We start from the raw sequence: 27,320 nt of genomic DNA, 5'->3' as shown, positions 1-27,320 counted from the left end.
GTTGCTACGCTTTCTAAATCGTACCTAACTACTACAGGAAACATCATGCAAAGTTTAAAATCGATAGGACAATTCTAGCATATCTTAATTAACGAATAAAAGCTATCTATCTCGGACGGACGTACGGACGGACTGACGTACGGACGGACCGACCCTAATTATAGAAAAGCTTCGCTTTTAAAAATCTTATAAAATGACCTTCACCATAAACGGCAATTGACCATACAAAAATGATTGTCAATGAATAAAGAAAAGGTTGCTTGCCTACAGGATGAAGCTCAGTACGATGTTGTCCATGTGCTAGTTGTGACCAGAGAGGATATTGTTGTGGTTGCTGTTGTGGATGTTGTTGATGATGCTGTTGATCAGTTGATTCACTGGCTTTCAACACAAACTCTTCTCGTCCACTCTGAAATTAAGAAAAGTTAAAAATTGTAAATTTTTGTGACACCGTTTTTGGAGAAAAAAGAATTGATATTTTTTTTTTATTCTTAGCTTAAACATATTATTATAATTACTACATTTAGTCCTTTATTGGTCTGAAGCTAAAAATCTCAGAAAATACCAGTCTGAATATTTTCTGCGTTTTATCTTATCTTGGTTTTATGCTATTTTAAGCTATGAAGCCACTAATTATTAAACTAATCTTGATTAACATGATTGTGTTATTTTGTTAATTCCCAGCAAAATCTGCAAAATAATCTGAGAAATTTCTGACCAAAATGCTGCGACAAAAATGGATGACTGACACACAGTAAACTGAATATGTGCGCAAGTAAAAAAAAGTACAATGGGGTAAAAACCACTAAAATATTGTTTCATCATTCTAATTGATATTTTGTTTGAGAATAGTTATTTATCGCATCGTATTATAGACAGCTTTCCCTGATATTTTTTGGAACCACGGGGCTATCAAAGTTGGCATGGACCTTATGATTTGTATTTTCAGTATAGCTGAGAACAGGTTCTAATCAAGCGGATTTAATCGGTTTCGAAGGATTATCTTTTTCAGACATTTGTAAAACTCGCGAAAAAAACAATAAGTACAAAATATATAAAGTACAAAAACGAACCCTGAATGAACCCCCCTATCCAAAATGATGTGCAGACATGAAACGTGTTTTAATTAAGCTAACAATGGTTGCTTCTTCTTCTCACTCAAAGATATAAAGATTATAAAAAGTGAACTATCTGAGCAATTTTTTTTTGGAATTACATGTCTAGAGAATGATTCAAGCTTCGACAGAGGAGAGCGAAGGAACTAAACTTTAATGACATATTAAGTACTAGTGGCGTCGCCCCTAGCCTAAAACCATCCTAAGACTTAAATCTCAAAAATAAAATAACACCATTCCTATGTGAAGCTTTCCTAAAATGAAAAAATCAGTCCAATAGTTATCGAAATTTTAAGCTATTATAAAATAACCTTACTACTTTATATAATAGGATTGTATAGAGAAATTACCTATAGAGAAACGAAAATAAAAAATACTGTTTGCTAGAAATATATATAAATTATCACTTTCCTTCTAAGAAGAAGTGACTTTGCATGCTAATTCTAATTATAATTATGTCAACTTATTAAGTTTTTACTAAACTTCAGTTACAATAATAAGATATTTAATTTAACAAGAACGAAAACTTTTTATTTAACTAAGCTTTTAAACAATTTGAATTAACTATAATTATCCAGAGATCTTATGATATAGACAATAGACTATAAATTGATGTATTATGATTGACATAATAACCCCTGCTGAAAATTAAAATTATTGAGTGGAAAGTTTAGGAAATGCTAGTTTGTACTATCCAATCAAGGCTTGATAAAAGTACCCAAAGTGTAAAAGCCAATGAAAGAGAGAACATGATATAAATCTTTGGGACCAGTATAATTTAGTCCATATTCTGCCTACACCTCTGCGTAGCACAGTCAGTCACCTGTTAGGCTTATGCGCAGCCGACGCGCTGCTATCAAGTCTTTGTTGAATTTATAATTACTGGAATTTTTAAAATTGCAAAACTAATAAAAATATTATCTGTAAATAATATTGGTTAATTTGTACAGGGTGCTTCAAAATATACTATGTGGTAAATACAGTAACAAAAAACAGTAACAAGCCCTTTTCACTCCACAGGGGGAGCATAGGCCGCTGACAATTTGTCAGTGTTTCTGTAACAATGTGCCTTTTTATTGATATTGGATAGGGTTGTCAGCCCTAAGCCCTATGATTGCGGTGTAAAGCGTCCATATGCCCATCAGACAACCAACCCTTTGATTGCACGACCTTTGTCTGAGAAGTCCTAACTGTGCATGGTATTGAGTTGCGCCTGTTTTGGGCCAAGGCATTCCCCCTACTCTTACTATTTATGTCGCGCACCTGACATAGCAGCAGTAGGAACCATTTTAAACGTCTGTAGTTATGACGCGGTGTCGGACCGAGATTCGAACCTATCACCTTCCCGACGACGAGCGGATGCGCTACGTGTTGAGCCACGGTCGCGGGTGGTGGTGAATACAAGGACTGTAAAATCTTGATTGGTTGGTACAAAATAGAAGTCTGAACAATAATTTTCTCCTACTACAGAAGGGAAAAATTTGGAGATTTATATTTTTATTTATTTTATTTTATTTGATTTATAAATATTATTAATGTTATGTATTAATATATATACAGTGGCGTGCACTGCGATTCACGGCGAGGGGTGCGAAACCATTGAGGGGGGGGGGTGGAAAAAAAGGGAAAGACTTGCGATCCCAATTTCAGTTTTAAGGGGAGTTTTGATATCCCTCAACACCCCCTCTACAGCACGCCACTGTATATATAATTTTATTAAAACTCAAATGTTGTTTGCAACAATGTTATAAAATTAAATAAGACACTCTGTAGTAGATTATTAATTAACAAATGAAATTGAGTAAATATATCACCAAGCGTATAACACCAGGGGAAAAAGGGGACACAAGATAAACCATTAAATTACAAATAATACTTTATTTTATCCTTTTAAAAGACATCTTTTAAACAATGAAGTCTAACAAGGAAGGGGGGAGAGTAACCCTCCCCATTTCAAACCTGTTTTGAGCAATAATTAAAAGCCCTTAATTTTTAATCAGGTGATGTTTTTACTTTATGTTCAACAAAAAGTCGACTTCAACCCCAAAAGTTTTTTAAAAATTTGACGTCCATGCTTTTAAAACCTCACGATAGTATAACGCATATATTGATTTCCCAGAAAGTTAAATTATTGTTTATCTCAAGATATGGCATCCATGAAATACTTTGAATGGCGACTATGGGAGGACTAGGCTATGCGCAGAGCCTTTGGGTTTGAAATAACTAATTCCTTAATGCATGAAAGGTTTAAAATGTTCCAAAAGTAAAAAGAAAATCTAGGAAAATAACTTTGAAAGAATGTTTTTGTTAGGATATTACTTATCCCTTATCTCTGCCACAGTATCATTGGTTGAAGGTAGAGATGCATGAAACCAAGATGGTTTCCACTATTTAGTACGAGCCATTGCGAGTCCTTTACGTTAATCATTTAAGGGATATGGCATCCCAACAAAAATATATTAGGCTACAGTTTTTTTTCTTATTCGTCAATATTTAGTAACTTTTTCCTGAAAGTCCTCTAGAAACCTTTTAAAAAAGGAAATGTCCATCTCTCATATTTTTTTTGGGGAGTTTGGGTTAATTTTTTATAGGAACTATTTCTCTTGGTAGGGTAAAGGTACCCTCTCGAAAATGAAAACCCTCCCGGCACCTATTTTCCCTGTACACAGGGGCGTCCAAGCTTTTTTTGGGGGGGGGTAAAATTTTTTTAAGGGGGGGTAATTCGCTTTTTTTTTGGGGGGGGGGTAAAATGGCGCGCGAAGTGCGCCGCAAATTTTTTTTACCCCCCCCCCCCAAAATTTTTACCCCGGGTGTAAAATTTGCTTGGGGGGGGTAATTACCCCCCCTGAAATCTTTTGGCAGGGGTAAATCTAGTTTACCTCCCCCCAAAATTTACCCCCGGGGTAAAATTTTTGGGGGGGGGTAATTTAAATTTTATTAAATATATAGTATTAAAAATGCGCGCGAAGCGCGCAAAAATTTTTTTATTAGAGATTTTTTATTTTGGGGGGAGTATTTACCCCCCCCAAAATTGTTTGGGGGGGGTAAATACCCCCTCCTAAATGGTTGGGGGTGCCTACGGCACCCCCAGGGTAGGGGTAAATTTTAAATGGGGGGGGGGGGTAATCGCCCCATTACCCCCCCCCTTGACGTTTTTTCCTTGTACATATTAGGTTATCTGTTAGATAGAACTTACAGTACAGACAGACAAACATAATCCCTCTATTTACAAACTAAATTAGATGAGACTAAGATATCATAATTCCATTAAAGAATTCAAACTTATTATACAAAATATACTATCTATTCTAGTACTAGGAGAAATAGTCATAAAATTTTTTCGAATAAATTATCCCTTAAATCCCTGGACTAAGGCAACTAAAATATCTATTTTTATGCTTAATTTAATAACCAATAAAAAGAAATGTTGTGTTGGAAATGAGACGGATATTATGTACTTTTTTGTGGAATTTTTTTATCAAATAATATGTCCATTCATGTATTTTATAATAAAAAGTATTTTGATTTAATGAGAAAAGTAAGTAAGAAATACATCCTGACAAAAGTTCATATTTTTTTCTATGTTTTTGTTGATTTTTTAAATATTTAATAGTACGGTTTTATAGATAGTTGGCCGCGGATTCGGAAATGAAAGCTGCGAGTCCAGAGATAGAGTGGACAAAGAGCTGTTTATTAAACTAGTCCCCAAAGTTTAATAATACGTTTTCTTATTCGTTTGCTTAACAACTTTGGGGACTTAAGAAAATTTTATTGATTGGTAATTAAATTGAGTGTTCAAACGATACAATAACTAAATTTCATATACACAAAGGATAGTTTTGTGTATCATCATTGGGGATGTTCATCAATTTATCGGCCATTGTCTTATCCCCTTAGATACCTGTGAGTGTCAAAAAACTTTTTATATCAAAATTAATGTTTCAATCAATGTTACTTTATTTTTAAGAAAAAGTAACAACTAGTTCGGATCTAATTATTTAACTTTGACTGCAAAAATTTGGCAACAATTAAATGAAACTTTAATCATTAAAGATTTGCGAAAATAATAAAAATGGTTGATTTTAATTACAGCCGGTTATTTGGCAATTAGCTTTGTTGATTTAATTGCATTTTTGGGTTTCAGTAATTTTTTTTGGTGGTAAGAATTGCAAAACAAAATTGTTGAAATGTAAATCATTAAATATTTGGTCTGTGATATTGAATAAAACTTTTTTTTCAGTAGAGTACCTACTTGATAATGATAATGTCTCTAAATTTTATTAAAAATACAGGTTTTTGCTTTCTAGAATTCGCAAAAGAGACAGTTTCTGCACTGAACTCAAGGATGTAAAATGATAAAGGTGATTACATAAAAAAATATATTATATTTTACCCTCTCCATATTAAAAATTTACACCTTTATAAAATTTTGGGAGAGTTATTAACCTCCCATTCTGCAAAAAAAACATCTTCTAAAATTTCCTCATAATCTTTAAAGCCCTTATATTTTTTTTGATTAACGAGGATAATTTTTAAACATTTATAGATTTTCATAAAATTTAGTACTTTAAAGGATAATTATAACCGATCAAAAATTGCTTACAATTGTTATCAATGTTTAAAGTTATTTTTTATTACCGTTATAATATTTCATGATATTCTTAAATTTTCCTTCTTTTAATTATAAAGCATCTCTGTAAACAAAAAAGAACAAATAGTTAATAATAATAATAAATAAATAATAAAACAAGGATTACAAAATCCATAAGAACAAGTTACCATTTATTAAAAAGTAAAGATGAAAAAAATGAAATGTCCAGTATATGCATATTTGCAAGAATCTTTACAAAAAATTTTATTGAGAAGGAATTGCTTATTGGCAAAGAAGCTGTAATATTAGCTGAGAAAAAACTGATGGACCGAAGGAATGGACTAAGAGTAGCTGCGCTACTGCTAAAGAGACAAAGAGCTATTAATTTGGTAAAACAGAGAATTTTTATGCTCTTTACTTTTGATCATTAGGCTCATCACACTTGGAACATAATTAAACAGAAATGTGGTGATTCACTTCCGCATAGAGCATATTTTATATCCAATTGTCAAAGGCATCCCTTTTATTATTTCTATTGAAAATCTGCCTTTTCCCTATTAATTCACTTACTTCAAATAAAACTGTTCCTCATTTTTCTGTTGTGTCTTTTGTATAATATGAAACATTTTGCTGTTAATACACTATAGCGGAATCTATGGGACACCATACAGATAACCATCTCCATTAACTTATTTAGCATACCTTTCTGTAATTAAACAAGGATGACTTCATTGTTTAGCTGCGTAAAATAACGGTAGAATATTTTTGTTAAGATATAAAAAAAATTACAATCCCCCTCCAATCAAAATTAAATGATCAGAATATGGTTTTCAAATTATTGTATGTGATTAGTTTTAATCCTATTATTTAAAGTAGTAAGGTTTTTTGATGTTTGTAGATTAAGGTTTTAATAACTGCTCAACCGATTGATTTCTCTATCTTTTGGAATCTTCTTTTAGGTCCCTTGATGTTTTTAGGCTATTTAATTCTTATATCTAAGTTTGTTTTTATGCTATTTTCCTACTTTCCTTTCGAATATATATCTCATAGATGCTAAAGTACTGGCCTCTCTGCTCCTTCCAAAATAGAGCCCCTAGATGTTATGGGCACGGCCACCAATCTATAATGAATTAAAAGGTATGTTTATCTGGCTGCTAATAGGTTCATATTTTCAGGTTAGGTTTACATCGATTAAAAACTATATGGTAAAAAATATTGAATTTTTTTGAATAAATTATCTTTTTATCTAGATTTCAAACTGTATTAAAATATACTTAGACACATTTTATAAGTTTTTATTATACAATCCTTACTAATTGATATATAGTAATAAATCTTTTCTAACTTGCAAATAGTGTTATATTATTACTTTATATAAAACAAAGAATAATTGATTTGAATTACTGGTACAAAGTTGCAAAAAATGGAGGAAAATCTAAATTATAGATATTTATCATATAAGATCTTAATTAGAATAAAAACATACAAATACAAATATTTTTATGTAATAAAATAGAAATAAAATGAAATTATGTTTAGTTGTGAAACTACTGAACATTTTACTTTATACATTCTTAAATTTACCCAGCATGGTATTAAAATACGTTTTTTGTTTAAACTTTGTAAAAATTACTTTATTTAATCCTTATTTAATATTTGGTGATATCCCATTATTGGCTAGTCGAACACTGACAACCTCCTCCCCCTATCTTTGTAAATAAATGTTTTTTTACAAGGCTTATACCTGAGGCGTCATAACCCTGCAGAGCTACCCAGTAACCAAAATAACCTAACTTAAAGTAAAAAAAACAAAAAAACTACCTCACCCTTATTTTTAATTAATTTCAAAATAGTTAGGAGGAGGATCATCAGTGCTCAATAGGGTACTTTGTGTGATAGCGACCAATGTTGCCTTCCTTGTATACTGTAAGTTTGAATAATCCATAATAAATTCTGATTTTATATAATTGTTGTCCAATTAAAGGCAAGAATTATTTATCAAAACTTATTTATACTACGGATCTGCGGTGGATTTACGGCTAGGAATAGGCATTGCAAAAAAAGATAAGTTCTCAACTAAATGGCCATGACATTTATATTTGCGTGCACAGGTATTTGCTAGAGGGGGAGGGTGACCTTTAATAGGTTGATACGAAGGGAAAAGCAGACCTTTTCAAATATTACTAAATATGTGGAAAATTGTAAACAAGGACAATATTCAAAGTAGAGTAAGAACAACAATCTAACAACAGAAAGTAGTAAGGTTGTTTTGTTTGTACGTTAAGAACCCACTAAGGTGGTTGAGTTTTCATTTTCATGCTAGGATAATTCATAATATTAAATGCTCACTTAATATACTGTAAAAGATAGTGATATTATTCCTTATACAAAAGTCACATAAAAATAGCTTAAAAATAGAAGTATTAAACGTTCTTCCAATAATCATCCCTGACAAAAACTTTCTTTAGAATGTTAATATCTGCCCCTGTGTGTGTTAGAGTACATGCAAATGATACATTACATGAACAAACATTGATCAGTTAGGGAGTTGAATCAATTTTTATAGAAGCAGAAATATAATCTATGATTACGGTTTTGACCCTCTAAAAACGTAATCCACCATTCCACTTTCCCCTCTCTTGGTGATGATATCACCAACGCCTATACGATTTTTGAAATGTACCATTCCACTTTCAATAGAGGCGAAACTGGAATGGTACATTTTTGTTTACATATCAGCGTATTCATAAACATTGATTTCCTTATTTAAATCGACATAATAGTAATGGTATATTCTAGTTATTATTTTTATTTTACGTAAATTTTTTAAAATTATAAATAGTATTTTATACATTCATACCATTAACACAATTTAAAAATAGTATGTATGATTTCAATTATGTTGATGTTAAAAGTGTAAACCACCATTCCAGTTTCGCCTCTCTTGAAAGTGGAATTGTACATTTCAAAAATCGTATCGGCATTGATGATATCATCACCAAGAGAGGCAAAATTGGAATGGTAGATTACAAAAATCATATCGGCGTTGATGATATCATCACCAAGAGAGTGAAAAGTGGAATGGTAGATTACGTTTTTTAGAGGGTCAAAACCGTAATCATAGATAATATTTCTGCTTCTATACAAATGGATTCAACTCCCTAACTGTTGATAGATCTATTTTGGTTTTATTAATTCTAAATTTTCAGACTAGAACTTATCTAATCAAGCAATTAGATAATTATTTCATTTCCGTAAGAAAATGTGAGAATAAAATCGATAATGAGTTATGCTTTGATGTAAAGCATCATATATGTCTTAATGCTATTACCTTTCACCTAGAGACTAAGGGCCGAGCAGCTAGTTGTAATGAAAGAAAACAAGGAAGATAACATCCATAAGTAGCGAAGCTTAAAAATCGCAATTGGACAAACAGGCAAAAGTGAACAGCAGATGTTCAGTTGTCACAAGACAAAAGTAGAGATAATATGCAAAAGATAAAAAGAAGAGAACGAAACATTAAAAAAATAGTAGTAGTTATGTCTTATTGGGATAAGACAGACGGATAAAACAATGTATTGATTAAATACACACATGACATTGGAAACTCAATTTAATATTTCATCTGACTTTCTTAAGTAGCAACAATAAAAAATCCCCTTTCCCCCAGACCAGAGTGTTATGGACTAACTGACGGACGGGTGGACAGACAAACAAATTGAATTTTAGATAAGTCTCGCTACTAAAAAGTGTTGTCCAATTGTTGTAAATCTTCCACATGGCTAAGTACAATGTCAAATTGAGTGGAAACATCTTCTCTATGAAAGCTAATCATCTTATCATATATAGTATCATCACTTTTATAGCTTAGTGGACCACTTAACCCAACTACCCTAAATTCATCTTGATTCTGGCCCCTGCGGGGATCAATAAATCCAAACTACAACCTAAAATTGAGAGAAAATATCTTCTCTATGAAAGCTAATCATCTTATCATATATAGTATCATCCCTTTTATAGCTTATTGGACCACTCAACCCCATTACCCAAATTCTAACTTAATTCCAGCCCCTTCGGGGATCAATAACCCTAACTACAACCTAAAATTTAGTGGAGATATCTTTTCTATGAAAGCTAATCATCTTATCATCTATATAGAATCATCCTTTTTGTAGCTTAGTGAACCACTTAAACCCCGTTCTCCTAATTTTAAATTAATTTTAGCCCTGCGGGGATCCATAATCGTAGCTGCAACCAAAAATTAAGCGGATACTTTTTTTTACATCAAAATATAATTGACCTTTTATTGAAATGTTATTCGTTTTTTAGAGATAATTTGATTATATTTATTATAAATACAACTAAATTCTCTTTCTTAAACATTTAAATGTAATAAGCAAAAATTTTAATAGAAAGTGTAGGTAAATTTTAAAAGTTCAAGTAGCCATTACAATTGTGATAAAATTTGTATGAATTTGAATAAAAATATGGAGTTTTTTATATTCATTTTAAATTTTAAACTTCATGAATATTTTGGTAGAAACCCTCTAATTTTTTTAACCACCCCCCACCCTTCCGTTTTATATTTTTAGAAAAAAATATAAAGTTAAATGAATGGAATAAAGAGGAAGAAAATTAGTTTCCAGTAGGTCTTCGAAACCACCATACTGAAAAACCATGTATAGCATCGTATCATAGACAATTTGTCTGCGAATATTGAAATAAAAATTAATACCAATTTTGATAATCATATAGTTTTTCTTAGTTTTTCGATTCTAATATCCGCGGAAACCTGTCAATAATACGATGCGACAAATTACGAAGAATACAAGAGACATAAAAAAATTGGTAATTTAATCTTTACTTGATGACCTTTTGTCAAAAACCCACGGGAATCTTACACTAGGGGCCTCAACTTTGTTAGGCTTTACCTTACACCTATAAAGGTAAAGAGGGGGGGGGGGGGGCGTTCAGTACTCGATAGGCACTTGAAGGTAAAGTCCCATAACCCAAACTGAAACTTAAAAAGACACCATTCAAAATTATATTAAAAAACAACTGGAATAATCTTTTTTGATTCCTAAATTTTCTTTCAATAAGATGGAAATGAGGAGAGGGGTATGACTATGTGTGTCCTCATAAAGATTAGTGGAAAATTACCAATATAATTTAAAGATACAAATACGCCAAATATTACTTCAATATTGGATGTTTTTATTGTACTATATTATGCAAAGTTACGAATCATAATCATACATATGTATAATATCATTTTTTAGAAGCGAAACTTTCTTCAATCAAATCTTATTATTCCGTAACGGATAGCTTTGAATGTAAATTAAGGCCTATAAAAAGGCGCCATATACTTAGGAATCTCCTATAGAGATTTATGTAACGGTATGACATAATTTTAGATAAATAGAAACTATCTATATAACCATTATCAAAGTTTATATTTGAGTACTATTGAAGTGGTGATTCATTCGATGATTTGTTATAAGTATAGCATCTCTGCCTATAAAAAGGTAAGTAGTTCCGAATTCAATTGAACATTTTATTTATTGATTTTTAAATTCTAAAGTTATTTTTAACCAACTAATTTGATTTATTTAGCTCAGCTTCTATGGAAGGTATATTTTTTTTGAACTGTAAGTGTAAATAGATTGCTACAGGATTCTGAAAAATTCTAAAACTCTGTGTTTCATGAATTAAAGTACAACATGTATTCCCTTCATTGTTTTAATTTTAATCACACTTGTACACGGACACGAAAATAATATCATAGGTTTATTGCCTTTAGTTTACTTTTAAACTGGCATCTTCTGTAAAAATCTATAGAATAGAAATTAGACTTCAGTAAAACGTTTAATACAAATTATAAATTTTTTACAAAATTAGGATGCTTGTCAAGTTAAAAGTTCTTTACTGTACGGGTAAGGTTCTACTCTTCAGTAAAGATTAGTAAAGGTTCATTTCAGGTTTTTAATGATTTGGGGGAGGGCTATGTCAACCCTCGCAAACTTTATATTTTTGATATATTATTATAAAAGATGGGGGAGTAGCCACTAGTCTAAATTGAATAATTTTTCTCTGAAGAAAACTAAAAATGTCTGGAAAATTGGAAGGATAGTTTTATTAAAAGAAAGATAATTCCTTAGTTAGAGATATAAGGTTGTTGTAATGTACAGTACAGAGTACAGACCCGTTTCCAATAACAAGCATAGCACCCTAAAGGCTAGGGGTTAAGTTTAAAATTAAATACGGGAAAAACGTTTTATTTACCATCAACGTACTATTTTAGGCTTGTCGGTTTGATCTTTAATAATTGAATGCGTTTATAATTTTATTTTATAAGGTTTAATTATAACATCAAATTTTGGATTGTATCCAAGTATTAGTTTGGTAAAAAGCAATGATTTTATGCAATTAGGGTTTGTCAATCCGGATTATGCAAATCTAGAAATGTTAGAATCATCATATTGACTTTATGAAACATTGCATGAGGATTCCTGTAAGAAGAAGTATAATATGGAAAGAATATTAACTCTTTAATCTTTACAAGTATTTAATTTTTTTAGCCCTTTTTGATTTGATTGACTAGATTCTTTAAAGGATATTTCTATAACGACTAGATACTATTAGATTCTATAAGCTTAGTGTTTAGACTTTTAGATTATATTTTGTATCCTGAAAATTAAAATCATTGTCCCTTTTGTTGGGATATTATAAGTTTTGTGTAATGAACGTTGTAATCCTTGTTATGTTATGTTGTGATTGTATATTATTATACATAGTTAGAAAATAATTTGATTTATTGGTAAAAGGGAAAGGCAAAAGGGTACATTCATAAATTTTGTAATTATAAATTTTTCAAGATTAAAAAAACATTAAAAGTTAAAGAGGGACAGTGAAAATTTGTAATAGAGATTCTGCCTTTATATCACTGACAATTAAAAATAATCACGTTAGCAGATTTAAATATCTCTTTAAAAATATAATAAAATAAGGAATGTACTGCCTCTTTATATTTATTTGTTATGAACATAGAAAGGACTAATTATTATTAAAATCAATCAAAATAAAAATTTGTGAAAGGGTAATTCTTTGTAAATAAAATAATTGTAAATTATAACCATTCTTTCTTTGTGTGTGAATTTATCGCATAGTATCAAAGACAGTTTTTCGTGAATATTAAAATGAAAGATTCTAAATTAAAACCATTTTTGTTCAACCCGAGGGACCGAAGGCCTGGCCTAACAAAACTGGTATTAATTTTATGATTTTTCTTGTTTATGATTTGAAAATTGTCAGTAATACAATGCTAACATAAATTTCAGTATGATTAGAACCGGTTCTAATCCATATCATATTAATCGGTTTCGAAGCCATACTGGAAAAAAATACTTCTTGATATAACTTTCCAGCATATCTAACCCTGTCTAGATATGTGTGGATGAGCGAATTAATTGCTAGTGAGTAAAAAATATTAAAAATTACTATCTGATAATTGATTATGAACAAAGTAATATTATCATCTGCGTAATAAAACAAATATTATTATTTATTACAAAAGAAAAAACAAATTTTTGGTATTAGGAGGAAAAGCAGCAAGCCTTTTCATAACCAGCTGGAAAAATATTTGGTCAAAGCTATTTCTTTAAGGAAGTTTATATAAATTTAATGACAGATCAATCGCAAAACTATCAGAAAATATTTATTGCAACTAAGAAATTGGTCCAAGAAAATCTTTCTTTGTAAAGTTCTTGAAATACATTTAATCATCAACCTTTTTGACTATATTGTAAACCTTAAACAACAAGTTACATATTTTGCTGATTATCAACCTTGAATGTAGATTCATAATTTACAGCTTTAAAGATCTTTGAGATCAGTAGATGAAAGAAAAATAAGCGTTACAGAATGAATAACTACATACAGCGATTGAGGGAAGCTAAGATTTGCAAGGCAAAAAAAAACAATTAAAAAGACTGTCTTATCCAAAATAATCACTTACCTGATAAAAGGAGTGTGGTCCAGATTTTTCAAATTTTCTCCTCGATAATGAGTTTGTTCTGTGACGAAATGATCTAAAGAAAAATTAGAATACAAAAAGAACTGTTATATTAATAAGTAGCGCAGCAATTACAAGCTAAAACATTTAAGATTAAATCCCATAAAAGTTACAGAGTGATAGCAGAATTTTTTTTCTTCAGTTTATGTTTTAAATCATTAAGACGGATAAATGATTTAAAAAAAACTAAATTAAATTATATTGTGGAAAAGCTGTTTAAGTACATCATTTAATTTAAAGAAATCAACTTATAACTTTTTGAAATCCGTCGAGAAACATATAATATAAAGAGATTCAAGTATGACATACGAAGAAACCAATGTTACACAGTAGTTGTGCTGCAAACAAGGATGACAACATCCATAAAAGCGAAGCACTGAAACGTTAGGACAAACGGACATAAACACTTGTATAGTGTCTAAACTGAATTATCAGAATATAAAAGTATAAGAGTCGAAGCAAAATTGTAAGTAAATTTGTTGAAAAACTTCTTGATACAGGATAATGTTTATTGAGTTTATGGACATACTTACATTTTTAGGATTTGATTATAGAGTTGCTTCGCTTAAAATATTGTTCTTTGTTGTCCCAGGAATCAATATACCAAAAATCAGATCAAACGGATAATTAGATCACATAAAAATTTGCTGTTAAAAAATTAGAAAAATCAACATGTTTAAAATGGACGTACGGACATTCTGGTAATGATTATAGAGTTGCTACGCTTTCTAAATCGTACCTAACTACTACCTAACTAATCATGCAAAGTTTGAAATCGATAGGACAATTCTAACATGCCTAAATTAACGAATAAAAGCTATCTATCTCGGACGGACGGACGGACCGACCCTAATTATAGAAAAGCTTCGCTTTTAAAAATTACTTAATTGGACTTTGGTCTTTCTATAATTTAATCTTTAATGAATCTTAGTTTTAAAAAAGCAAATGATAAAAGAGAACCGTTAAGAATATGCAAAAATTTAATTAAATAATGCAAAAAAATCTTTAAAATTAACTTTATTAAAACAAGCTTTAATTCATTTGATATATTAAAAAATAAGGACACTATAACTATTTTCATAATTCACTGATTTAATTAACAAACTAACATTGACAGTCAATTAAATTAATCACTTTTTATTTTTGACACAATCACCATTCAACAGTACAACCAAACACTGGTAACAAACAGACCAAAAAAATAAGGTCAGAAAAAATGCCAATTCCCACTCACCCGGAGCGCGCCTGGGATGTGATAATGGTCTGGTCCGCACCCCCCACAGATTCAAACTGATACGCCTGTGCGGACGCGGCAACCCCCCCGCCAGGCCCCCTCCCTCTATCTGGAGCACCGACAGCCCCCCTCGCATTCAACCTGAACCTACAAAATAAACAATGATTTAGAAAGGGATAAAAAATGTTATAATATAATATTTTTTGAACGAGTCATTTGAGGAAAAAAATCTATCAAGTAATCCTTATTAAAAGTACATAAAGTCAGTTTGTCTCTGTATCTGTAGCTAAAGACCTCGCTCAACGCTGCAAAATCCAATATGGCTCTCATTTAGAACGAAGTTTTTTGTGTGTCCATTAAAGTTTTTTTTTTTGTTTAAAACATCTTAAAAATAAAGCCTGTTTGTCTGAAGTGTCTTATGTTGAAGATGTTATAAACAAAGCATTTATTAAATTTTTTTTAGAAATGAAGATCAATTGAAACAATTATAGTCCAAAGTTCTAGTTTTTAAACCATTGTGTTTGAAACAAAAATATTGGTTTTATTAAAACAAAAGTTATGATACAATTACTCTGAGAAGATAAAAGAGGCACTGAGAGGAGGGATATAAAACAACGGGGAAAAAATGCGGGAAAATTTAAATGAGTATTTTGACTATTTGATTTAGGCCCGAAAGTAAACCACATAAAGCTTTTCTATAATTAGGGTCGGTCCGTCCGTCCGTCACAAACGGATATCTTTGTTCGTTAATTTGTGAATGTTAGAATTGTCCTATCGATTTCAAACTTTGCATGATGATTCCTTTACTAGTTAGGTACGATTTAGAAAGCGTAGCAACTCTATAATCATAACAAGAATGTCCGTACGTCCATGTTTTTTTTTTTTACTTTTTTACAATAAATTTTTGTATACATTTATATTCTGATCATTGATTGTCCGTTTGTTCTACCGTTTCAGTGATTCGCTTTTATGGATGTTGTCATCCTTGTTTATTTATAAAATCCCCTCCCTAGAGTTTTTGAGGAAATTATCCCTAAAGGGACACTCTTATCCTTACTTAATCTAACCAAACAAATATTAAGTTTAATTAATTTTATATTTACTCCACTTATTTGTTGCTTTTTTCGGAAATATTTTGAAATAAATGAAAAATAAGTTAGGTTATACTGGATACAAGGTACTCACACAGGGTAGGGCGTAAAGAAAAAAGCTACTCCACCCCCTTTTACTTTTAAAACATTTCAAAACTAGAAGATTGGTGGGTTCTGTAATCGCTATGCACTTTGAGGTGAAGTTCCAAAATTTATTTCAACATACAATTCTTTACTCAATGAAATGTATTTAATTGACATTTATGAGATATAAATTTGATATTTTATATATATCTTATTTCAAAAAGTGAACATATGCATGATTTCTCTAAAGGCTTCTAATTAATAAAATAAATGAGCAAAATTTGTAATTTATTAGAAGAAACGTAGTAACAGCGTATGTTGAAAAAAGTTGTCACGTATTTTTCTAATAAGCAAAGATCTTCTGTGAGTTTGAACAAACCATGTTATGTTTTTGTTAATTGTTTATATTAATTAGCGATTTGATTTTTCTTGATTAACATATATTTTTGATAATATATAATAAGTAACTTGTATTCATTCTCTTAACTTAGATGTCTATAATTGCCATACCTAAATTAATATTTTTTATATCATAATAAATGTCGAAATTATGTCAGCCATTAACACTTAATTTAAAACAAAATAGGCAATATAGATTTTTAAATACCATCTCGACAAAATGATGTTTAAAAGTTTTCAAGATAAAAAAATCTAAACAAATATCTTATTGACTAATCCCAAATTATGTAAAACCTCATACCTGTAAAAAAACAGTAGAAAAATAACCCTTCGGTGTGTAATTATAACAGACATAAATGAGAAATAAAAGTGACAGATTTTAAAGGATTTATTATAAGCCTAATGCGTCGCAACATAGTTATAGTAGACGCATGATTTATAGAAAAAAAACACACTTTAAGCAGAAAAAAATAATCAAAGAAAAAATTGAATAATTAGCTAAAAGTAGCACTCAACAAGTGATCTTTCTGGAGTAATAGAGTGGCCCAATTTTTTAGTACAAACCACTTAACATATACAAATTTGTAAAAAAAAAGAGGAAATGCGCGGACATGAATGTGTGTTTTTATTCCCTTTCTTTTTCTATTTTTTTCCATTGCTGCTTATAATTTAAAACAGCTTTGCTACTATTTGACGTAAATGTCCTTGTTTTTATTAATTAATATGAGCTATCCTTAATTAGAGAGTAGCGTGATGCATAATTCGTGTGTTTATACAGTAAGATCTCACAAACAGCTGGACTAAAATGTTTAGGAAAGCTTTTCTGCTATAATTGATTTCTATTTAAAACTAGCACATAAGAACATCCACAAATATGACAAACCCCAAACTGTCCAGTTTTGAGCAAGACGACCTTGACGTATATGACGTCACTGGAGTCGCCTTGCTCAAAACTGGACAGTTTGGGGTTTGTCACAAATATTATTACTCTAATAAACTCTAATAGTTTAATAGAGATATGTAGCATAAATAAGCGCAATTCTAAAAAATGATGCTTAGATATGCTTCGCCTAGGATAATAATAAGTAAATTATCAACAAGTAAATTGGTGTCCAATAAGCTTCAACTTTAAGCTAAAATATGAATAATTTAAATAAGGAAGGATAATTAAGTTTTCATAAAAAGAACATATCCAAAAGACTAGCATAATAAAAAAGAGAAATATCTTAATAAAAAGAATAGGACATAAATGATAAATGTTAAAAGTACACTATCGAGACAGTAGCTACGCTACTAAAAATTTTCAAAAAGTGTTTGATTTTAAACAAAGAATATGAGTGATAAATTTATAAATACATTAACGATGATATAATTGTCTGAAGTTAAGCTGCTCTACACATGTTACACATTGGTCTCTAAATTAGTTTTTCTGTCAGTAATGCACTTGTAACCTTATTCCTTCTAGTAAAATCGCCTTTTTTTGTGAGCAACATATTTCCCCTTCTCTACTCTCCTACGCATTCACTTTTCTTCTCCACAAAGCTTTGGTAACTTTGTAGAAGTTCATCCTTGTTCAATATTAAAGTACATATATTTTGTAACGATGCTGTTTTGTCAGGCGTTAAAGGTTTAATAACACAGTAATAATATTCACCTCATACATTGCATTGTATGGTATGTTTTTTTTTGGAAATTTTTTTTTTTAAGAGTAAGGCTAATTTTCATTAATATAAAGCAGCTTATATTGCCTATTATATAATGCAATTGACCAATGATCGGTCAGTATACATTTATATTGACCAATGGTAAAATGTATACTGCCATATCATTGGTCAATTGTATTGTATGACGTCACTATTTTAAAGGCTTCCATGAATATTTATCAATAAAATATTCTATTTACTTAAAATTGCTACATGCTATTAATTTCTTAATTTGTATGGTAAAACCATATTCATGGATGATTAATTGTTGAATCCAAAGTAAAAACATAAAGAAACTTATGAAAGGACAAGGTGTGGGACTTGTCAGGGATTATGGATTCAAGGTGACAAAACTGTTCACCAACCAATTTACAGTTATATAGCAAATCATAAAACAGTAAAGAAGTAGTCTGACTGCTGTCCTGTTTTATGCCTATATCACTGAACCCGCCGCCCCCTTCCCCCATTAATTTTGAGATAAATTGAAATTAGGGGAAAAGGTAGGTTTTTCATCTATACCTACCTAATTCTTGGGCCCAATCCCTGCGGGGCAATCTAGTAATCAATGTATCCTAACATGTTGAATCAAACAAAAAACTAACTCCTTAGTTTGATTCTGTGCTGTACCAGGCAATTTTAGGGTAACTACCAAGTTATTTGTGAACATTCTTTTACTGACAGTATTTAAAAGATTTTATTTTAATCTATCCATTATTCCGGAGAAAATTAGTTAATGACCTTGTTAATTAAAAGGCAAAAAACAACACAAGAAAAACAATTTTTCTTTTCATGTTTGGTTCATTGATAATTAGACAAAACATAATCATTTAAACAATTTTTAGGATTTCATAAAAATTACACCTTCAAATATTATCTGACATTTAATGTCCTTAGACAGTTTAATTCAAAACTACTTTTTAGAATTAAAGATGATCTTAAAAAATGTGACAAAAAAGATCGTCGTCATAATTATTGCAACATAAAATTTTGACCTACACAAATATGTAATACCTAAACAAACAAAACAATTACAATGTGTCTTATTTTGAATCAAGAAGGATTTAGAAAAATATTCAAATTTATGGGCTAACAGCTAGCCTCACAGTCTATGTCAGGCCCAACTAGGCATTCATTGGGTCTTGTTTATGTTTTGCGCAGGTTTCAATGTATTTCGCGCATTGAAGTACGCCGCGCAATCCCTGTGCTTGATTTGATCTCTACTATTCCTACTTATTTTATTTTGTAAAAAATTCCTTCCCTCGTACTTTCCACTTGATCCATTATTTGTTCTACCACAAACCACACGAACAATTAAGAGTCATTTTCTCTTCTTCATTTCTGCATATATGAGTCAGGGATCGCGTGCATAGGATTTTTTCAGGGGGTGTGTTAAGCCCAGCTGCCACAGCATTACGAAACGAAATGTTTTAACATCCTCCTTAAAATGTTAACTAAGTGTAATGGAGATTTGTAAATGTACAGATAGGTTTATAATAGTGTTGCGGAGCCGGGAGCCATCATATTTTGCTGGAGCCGGAGCCGTAATTTTCGTTAAAAAACGGCTCCGGACTAAATAAATAAAGAGATTTTTTATAAATTATAATTTGGTAACTCTGTTTTGTCATGTGCAAATGTCCCTATTAAGTTTTTCAATCCATTTTTATCAAAAATTGAACTATTAAAACCTTCAAAAGTCAAAAATAGACGTGGGACAAAAATATGTCGAGTTTTTCTTGATTTTAGGTCGGAGCCGGAGCCGAAGCCGCACCAAAATCAAACGGCTCCGCAACGCTGGTTTATAAGTATCATTACTACGCACGTGCTTAATTTTAGTATCTTAGTAATTTTATTTGACTTTAATTCTTCCATTATTCAATTCTCAATTTAAGTTTAACATATTTTTTTAATTATGTACTTTAAACTTCTATCAATTTGTATCTATTTTTTGTTCTATTTGACTTATAATGCAAAGAGAGGGGACTGTGTAGTGGTACTCATACTGTTATAAACACCTTCTCTATTACTTTGACTGTAAAACTTTGGGTACTCTTATTTATTAAATCTACGTTGGTGATTGAAACTATCTGAATCGAAGCAGCTTATAGAACCTAATAAAAAAGACGTCATAAAATACAAATGACCAATGATAGGCCATTATACATTTTACTATTGGCCAATTACAATGTATACTGTCCTATCATTGGTAATTTTTATTTTATGTCGTCATTTTTTATAAGGCACTGTAAGCTGCTTCATTTGAATCGTTTTGGATTGCACTATTTACTCTATCTCTATGTATGTATGTATCTATATTATTCATTTGTTTTCCCTTTACATAATTACTTCATGGTCATGTGTAACCAACTATTTTAAGTAATAAACAAACATTTGGTGAAGCTACTCCGCATATCTATTTTACATGCTTTTTTGATACAAAACAAGGACTTGAGTAGCAAAAAAGCTTTGAATTCTAAATAAGGACTTAAACATAAAAGCAGCGCTCCTAATTTTTTTTACTGTGCACGTCATTAAATAACTTTAACAGTGTATTTTTATTCTATATGTAATTTCTAAAAATTTCATTTTCTTTGTTTGACATATCATCTAGAGGCTTCGAATTAAAAGGAAAGGGGATATGCAGAAATAATTGCATAAAACCACTCTAAAACTTAAATTAAAAAAATAACATACCAGGACCTATGTGAAAATTTCTAGAAATAGAGAACATTATGATAATCTTAAGTTTCAGGCATATAAAAACTTCTGCTTTATATCAAAGCATCATCCAGAGAGGAAAAAGACTATGAAAATATATTTAATTTACAATCCTCCCTCAAATACCAATGGAAGAATTTCACACATAAACATTGGAGGAAAAAAAATCCCTTCCCTGAATTCCCCGCCATTATCCAATAATTGGTACATTTATAAGTATCAGGGATCTTAAAGGAAAAGACAATGGACGATAAATTGATATACATCCGGCCACAGTGATTGCTCTTTCTGTGGATTGAAATTAATGGTTGAAACGTTTGGAGTTAGACAATACCAGTCTTGAACTAGGCAATCAAAATTGAGTCAACGAATAGGACAGTATGGTTATGAAACTTTGGGTACCAATGTAAATAACAGCTCAATGTCCCTTTCCTCCCTGTCAACTATACAGAGCTATTAATTAAACAAACATTAACCTCATTTTTGTTAATTGTGTAAAAATTATTCGGTCTAATGCCTTTATTGTTGAATAATAAGGCTAAAATCATTAAAAGGGTTGTTTATATGAAATTAAATAAAACTATTAGAAGATACATGTTTATAACAAAAAGTTTTCAAAGTTTTATAACCCCATGAATTATGTTGTTAGCTCAAAAACTTAAGATAACTTTTTAAAATTTTGGTTGGTTGATTCAAAACTTGTTGTGTCCAAACATTTCAAGCAATAATTTTAATCTATATAAGTGGTATTTATGTTTATCATCATTTTGTATGTACATTAATTTATTGCCCTTTTATCCATCAGGTTCCCTGGGAATAAAGATAAAATAACATTACAGTTGTTGAAAGGTTTCGTGAAATATTTTTCCAATTTTGAAACAAATTGTTGATATTAATAGTGGAGCAGTGTTTTTAATGTGATATATTCTTGGAAAAATCTTAATCTTTAGCAATTTAGAAAATCTTTCATACAGAAGGACAGACCCTTGAATTAGACTATAGTTACTCTTTGGGATCTTAAAAGATAAGATAATGAAAGATAAATTCATCTAAACCACAATTATGATAGACATAATGGCCACTTTTGCATAATAAAATAAATGGTGGAAAAGTCAAGACATTTAAGATTTTTAAAACCAAATCATGATGAAATTTCTTTTACTATGTTTAAGACTCCAAAGTTGTTAATAAAATTTTGGAGCTCAGTATAAATATTTTACAAACAAATGTTCCCTCCCTCCCTGCGTTACTCTAAAGTAAAAAATACTTGATCAATTTTGCGACGTCATAATGCATGGTTTGATCTAGCTAATTTTAAAATTTAGAAACAGGAATTAAATTAAGAAATCACAAAAATTCACAGAAAAATCTAATTTTTCGTTTATATTTATCCATTTTATAAAGAAAAACAACTGTTGAAACTTCAATTATGTCTTTTTGATCAAGCTTTTTATTTTAGACAGTCGTGCAAAAACTCAATTGAGCACGATTATAACACAAAATTGTGGGGGAAATTAACTCCCCCTCCCACCACAAAAGTAAAACATAGATTGCTCAGGATGGAAGGGGAAATTAAACTGTAATTTAAACTGATGGGTATCCAAAGCTTTAGAAAAATGATCTCTTATTTGTTTACCTAAAAACTTTCGTTACTTTTATATATTACATCTTGATTGGATTTGCAAACCTTCGGTGTTCAAAGCCTTCAACCACCAGAAGAAATTATAATTATGTTAATCGTTATTAGGGATGTACATCACTTTGTTATTGTCCATTTTTTTTATTGTTCTGGGAATGTTGAACTGTTGTACCAACTAATTTCTAGGATTTTTATCTATGTTTAAAATAGTGTAGATGGATGATAACACAAAACTGTTTAAATAATATGTTATGTAATGTTATAATAATAATGTCTTGGGAAAAATAAAAACTTCCGCAATATTCCTGTTACAATTTTAGCAAAATTAATCAACGCAATGATAGGAAAATGGAATATTAAATAATATTTTGATAATGTCATGTGAAAATTCTTCCTAGATTTTATTTAGGCCAAATCCTATAGAATTTCTTAGGCTAGTCTAGGAGCTTACATAAATAAACAGATCTTATCTAGTCTTTATAATATAAAAGTATCAGGACATCTGTATGTTTGTCTGTCTGTCTGTAAAGAAAGAACTCACTAACCGCTGAACCGATATATGTTATTCCTTAACAGTGAAGCTTTTTATAGGCCCAGAGAAAGTTTATAACTAATTTGAGGGAGGGTACAACCCATTACCCCCCCTCTTACCCTCAAGTTCCCCTAGAGTATACTTATATAAAAGTAGCAGGATGTGTGTGTGTGCTAGGATATATATAAAGTATAATTGAGATAAGTGAATTTATATAAAAAAGTATGAAGTGACTTTATTTCATGTTTAAATTAATAAACCTCTAAAACTCACGAAACCTGTCAATTGTTTCAATCAATAAACAACAAATGTATAAATGCAGTTGCACAAATCAAATGAGGATTAAACAGTCCATGGCACACAAATATTAAATTTCTTACTGACCAATAAGTGACTTCCATGCTAGCAACCTGCATTAATGACAATTTTTGTCTAGTCATAAAATCCATGTATATTTTATATCCATTGCTAAAGAACAGAAAATACTTGTTTAATAATGCATATTACATAAATTTTACACCTTTTGCAACTGATTCATCCATATTACGTGTTATTAATCAATCAACTATTCAAAATTTAAATTTGAAAAAAAATTAATTGACAATTTTTCTTTATAATTGATATTTTCATATGGTAAATAACACGAAAGAAAGACATTATAATTTTATTTTTACAGTTTCATCCTTTTTTTTCAAAGTTCACTATGTTTTTGTAGCAAGAAGATTCATTAATTTTCACTATTTTAATATAGATCTTCTCGTAACTATAATATAAACTAGTAAATTTTGTTCTGTCCGTGTACAAATGTAATATCCAAATTCTCCTTTTCAGGAAAGCTTAATAAAGATCACGGTCTGGTTTTTTGCTTTTTTAGTGATTAAAGATGCTCCTTTAAACAAGGGGCGTTACCAATTGTAAATAATTAAATATAAAACTAAATTTTCTGTTATTTTCTCATTGTTTTCTTATCTTATACTAGTAATCAAAAAGAAAAAAACGATTAATGGAAAGAAAACGAAGTAGCAGGTTACTTCTAGCCCCTGCGATGCCTAGTTCCTCACCCCGCAGGGCAATCATTAACATTTAACTTACCTAACATAACCTGAAATAACCTATAAAAACCTACTGGTGAAAATATTACAAAACCCCCTACTTCGATTTATTTCCATGATCCGAAAAAAAATCTTTTTGGAGGTTACAAATTAAACAAGTTACAAACCTATTATATTGAAGCTGAGCAACGAATAATATTCCAATTAAATCTTTTTAAACTCCTGACAAAGATTAATGTAATCAAATTAAATGGAAATAAAGTTTGGTTAACACTTTTTTCCAATTATCCGCCTATGCATATCAAATTAACCGTCCGTAAGTTTACAAGGATGACAACATCCATAATTAGAGAAGGACAAAATTAGTTAGAAATGGAAATACGGACAAAGCGATTTTTAGAGCAGATATTAAGTGGTCATGAATAAAGAATGGATTTATTACAGAAAAAAAATCACAAAACCTCATTAGAGAATTTTTAAAAAATCAGCCGTCTATATTGGATAGCAGCCGAGAAAATCACATTTGCATGTTAGCGTAACTGACTGATGAACAACTTATATCATAGAGTAGCATTGGGGCTAAAAGAAAAACAAACTTTGAATCCTATTTGAAGTTTGGTTTTGAAGGCAAACCAAAATGTGTGTAATGTAATAACGGTTTTCAGTTAGGCGCAACACAAAAAATATTAATAATCTTGATCAGTATTTTATTATTAGTTTTGTTCAAATTAATCATTGAAGAAGTATTTACAGAAAAGCTTCTTTATAGTTCACTTTGTCGGTCAGTCCGTAACGATATGGGGGAAATGTGTAAATGAAATTCCAGTTTTGTTTGACCCTGGTAATAACTTTAAAATTGACTGTAATACGATATTTTTTCCTATAGACTTAGAACCGGTTCTAATACAACAGAAAAGAATCGTATTCGTTGTCATACTGGAATATATACATACAGTTTATTGCAGATTTCAAATTGAAAAATTAAAACTGGTATTAATTTTATGATTTTCATTCTATTATTCGTGATATACATGATTTTTCAGTGTGCTGTCTGACGTGTTGTTGGTATATATAATTAATAAATAAGAATGAAAAGTAAATTGATATTTTTTCTTTACTTAATTACCCCTATTTCCCATGTTCCAGATAATAAACAATAATCATTACTCATCTTTAACATTTTTTTCTGCATTTTTTGATGTTAAAAAATTCTTTGTTCGCCCCTAACCCATCCCCCCTCTCATAGCTAAGAAGTATTTATAAATATTGTTTTGTTAATGATGGAGTTAGGAAACTAATGTTCCACTTCTTAACTTTTATAATTTGAAAATTATTAGCAAAATTAGGATAATCAGATCAAAATTAATTCTTATGTTTTTTTTTGTATTTTACATGACGGCTTTGGCTAATCAATTTTCAGTTTAATTTTGATTTTAAATATTAAATGGATATAATTTTACATGCGTGTTACCAAAAAAGATCTCGAAAACGACAAAATCAGTGTATATTTAATCTCGAAGTAAGCTTGATATGGATATTGGTATTTTTAAAAATAGTTTAATGTTGGGAGTAGGGTAAGCCTCTAAACCTTTATGTTACTGAGCTACTAGAGGCCTAGGACTGGCGTAACATCTAGTTATCAATAATTAAAAATATGATTAAGAAGCATTGAAAAATAGCCATATAAATGTTCATCTATGTATATCCTTATAATAAAGTAACAGGATATCTATCTATCTGTCTGTCTGTATGTACGGAAGGATCTGGCTAACCACTGAATGGTTTTCTTTTAAAGGGTAGCTTCTTATAGGTCCTGTGAAAAAAGTTCTCACAAGTTTTTCTTTTACTTCTTCTTTTGAAATCTATAATAAAATTTTTTGTTTAATATAAAGTAGTAAGGTTTTTGGCTGTTCATTAAGATCTTGCCAACCAGCTTTAGAGAAGCTTTACACATAGCTCACGTGATATGTTTAAAATTAGATAAGGGTTTTAATATTTTTTTGCCCCCTCCTAATTCTTTCCTTTCCTCAATGCTATGTCTTTCTATCAAAATTAACAGATTCTAAAAAAATTGCAGATATAAATCAAAATTATCGTTCATTATCAATACCAAAAATTATACAACTGAAATTCATTAATATTAATGAAAATTGCAATAAATATAGAATGCGCAACTTTGGGCTTTCATTAATTTTTGTTGCAATAGATTTTGTTGCTTGGAAAGGTGCTATTTTCAGGTTGTATGATTCCGGACTATAAACCGCAGATTGCAACGGATGTGTATCAAATGTTGCTTCAATAAAGAAAAAAAATTATTAATTAAAATTTTTTAATAAAAAAATGTTGTTAAAGTTATTTCATCCTATTATATAAAGTAGTGGGATTTGATTGTCTGGAGATTAAGTTAAGATCTCAATAACAGCTGAAATGATTGGGTTCTCTATTTTAGGTAAGCTTCACATAGCTCCCATGATGGTGTTAGGCTATTTCATCTTTAGTATTTAGATGGTTTTAAGCTATTTTCTATTTTTTTGAACCTTTAAATGTTTAATCATCTATGGCCATTTAGTCGACAGTAAGAACATAGTAAAAGTGTCTGACTCTGATTATGACATAAAAAAAATTAGCCAATGATGTAATTGACCAATGGTAAAATTTATAGTGGCCTCTTATTGGCTAATTTTTTTACGTCATAATCAGAGTCAGACACTTTTACTAGGTTCGAGAGTAACCATCACTGATGTGTGTCAATGTCAACACAACACCTTCAATGCTTTAACAGCCTTTAACCTAAACCCCATTTCTAGCGTTCCTAGTGCATATATAGAGTATAGCTCTTCTACTGTATTTTTGTTGGTAGTTTTGTAAATTTGCTAAGGATAGTTTATTATTGCAAAATAATCAGGGATTCAAGGACAATGACACTTAAGTAGATTTACATCCCTTTCTTCCAGAGGATCTAAAGGGTTAAGACAATGGTCGATAAATTGAGGTACATCCACAATGATAATACAAAAAACTTCTGTAGATTACAATTAATGGTTGAAACATTTGAACAAAGTTGTTGAGCCAATGAATATGAAAACGTTTTTAT

At 30.2% G+C, this 27,320-nt stretch overlaps 1 protein-coding gene across 1 annotated transcript in view; it reads right to left on the bottom strand.

The window, feature by feature from the left end:
* LOC145314804 (uncharacterized) overlaps positions 1–27,320 on the bottom strand; it is a 72,244-nt gene that overhangs the window by 12,686 nt on the left and 32,238 nt on the right. Inside the window, exons 5-7 of the mRNA XM_080154884.1 lie at positions 15,012–15,158; positions 13,721–13,793; positions 265–409 (exon numbers count right to left, since the gene is read on the bottom strand). Of these exons, the coding sequence (XP_080011010.1) occupies positions 265–409; positions 13,721–13,793; positions 15,012–15,158 (365 nt within the window). The remainder of the gene's footprint in view (positions 1–264; positions 410–13,720; positions 13,794–15,011; positions 15,159–27,320) is intronic.

This window comes from Acartia tonsa, chromosome 3 (genome assembly GCF_053477335.1).
Source record: "Acartia tonsa isolate MP-2025a chromosome 3, ASM5347733v1, whole genome shotgun sequence".
NCBI classification, from domain to species: Eukaryota; Metazoa; Arthropoda; class Copepoda; order Calanoida; family Acartiidae; genus Acartia; species Acartia tonsa.
This window is presented reverse-complemented; position numbering and strand designations above follow the sequence as displayed.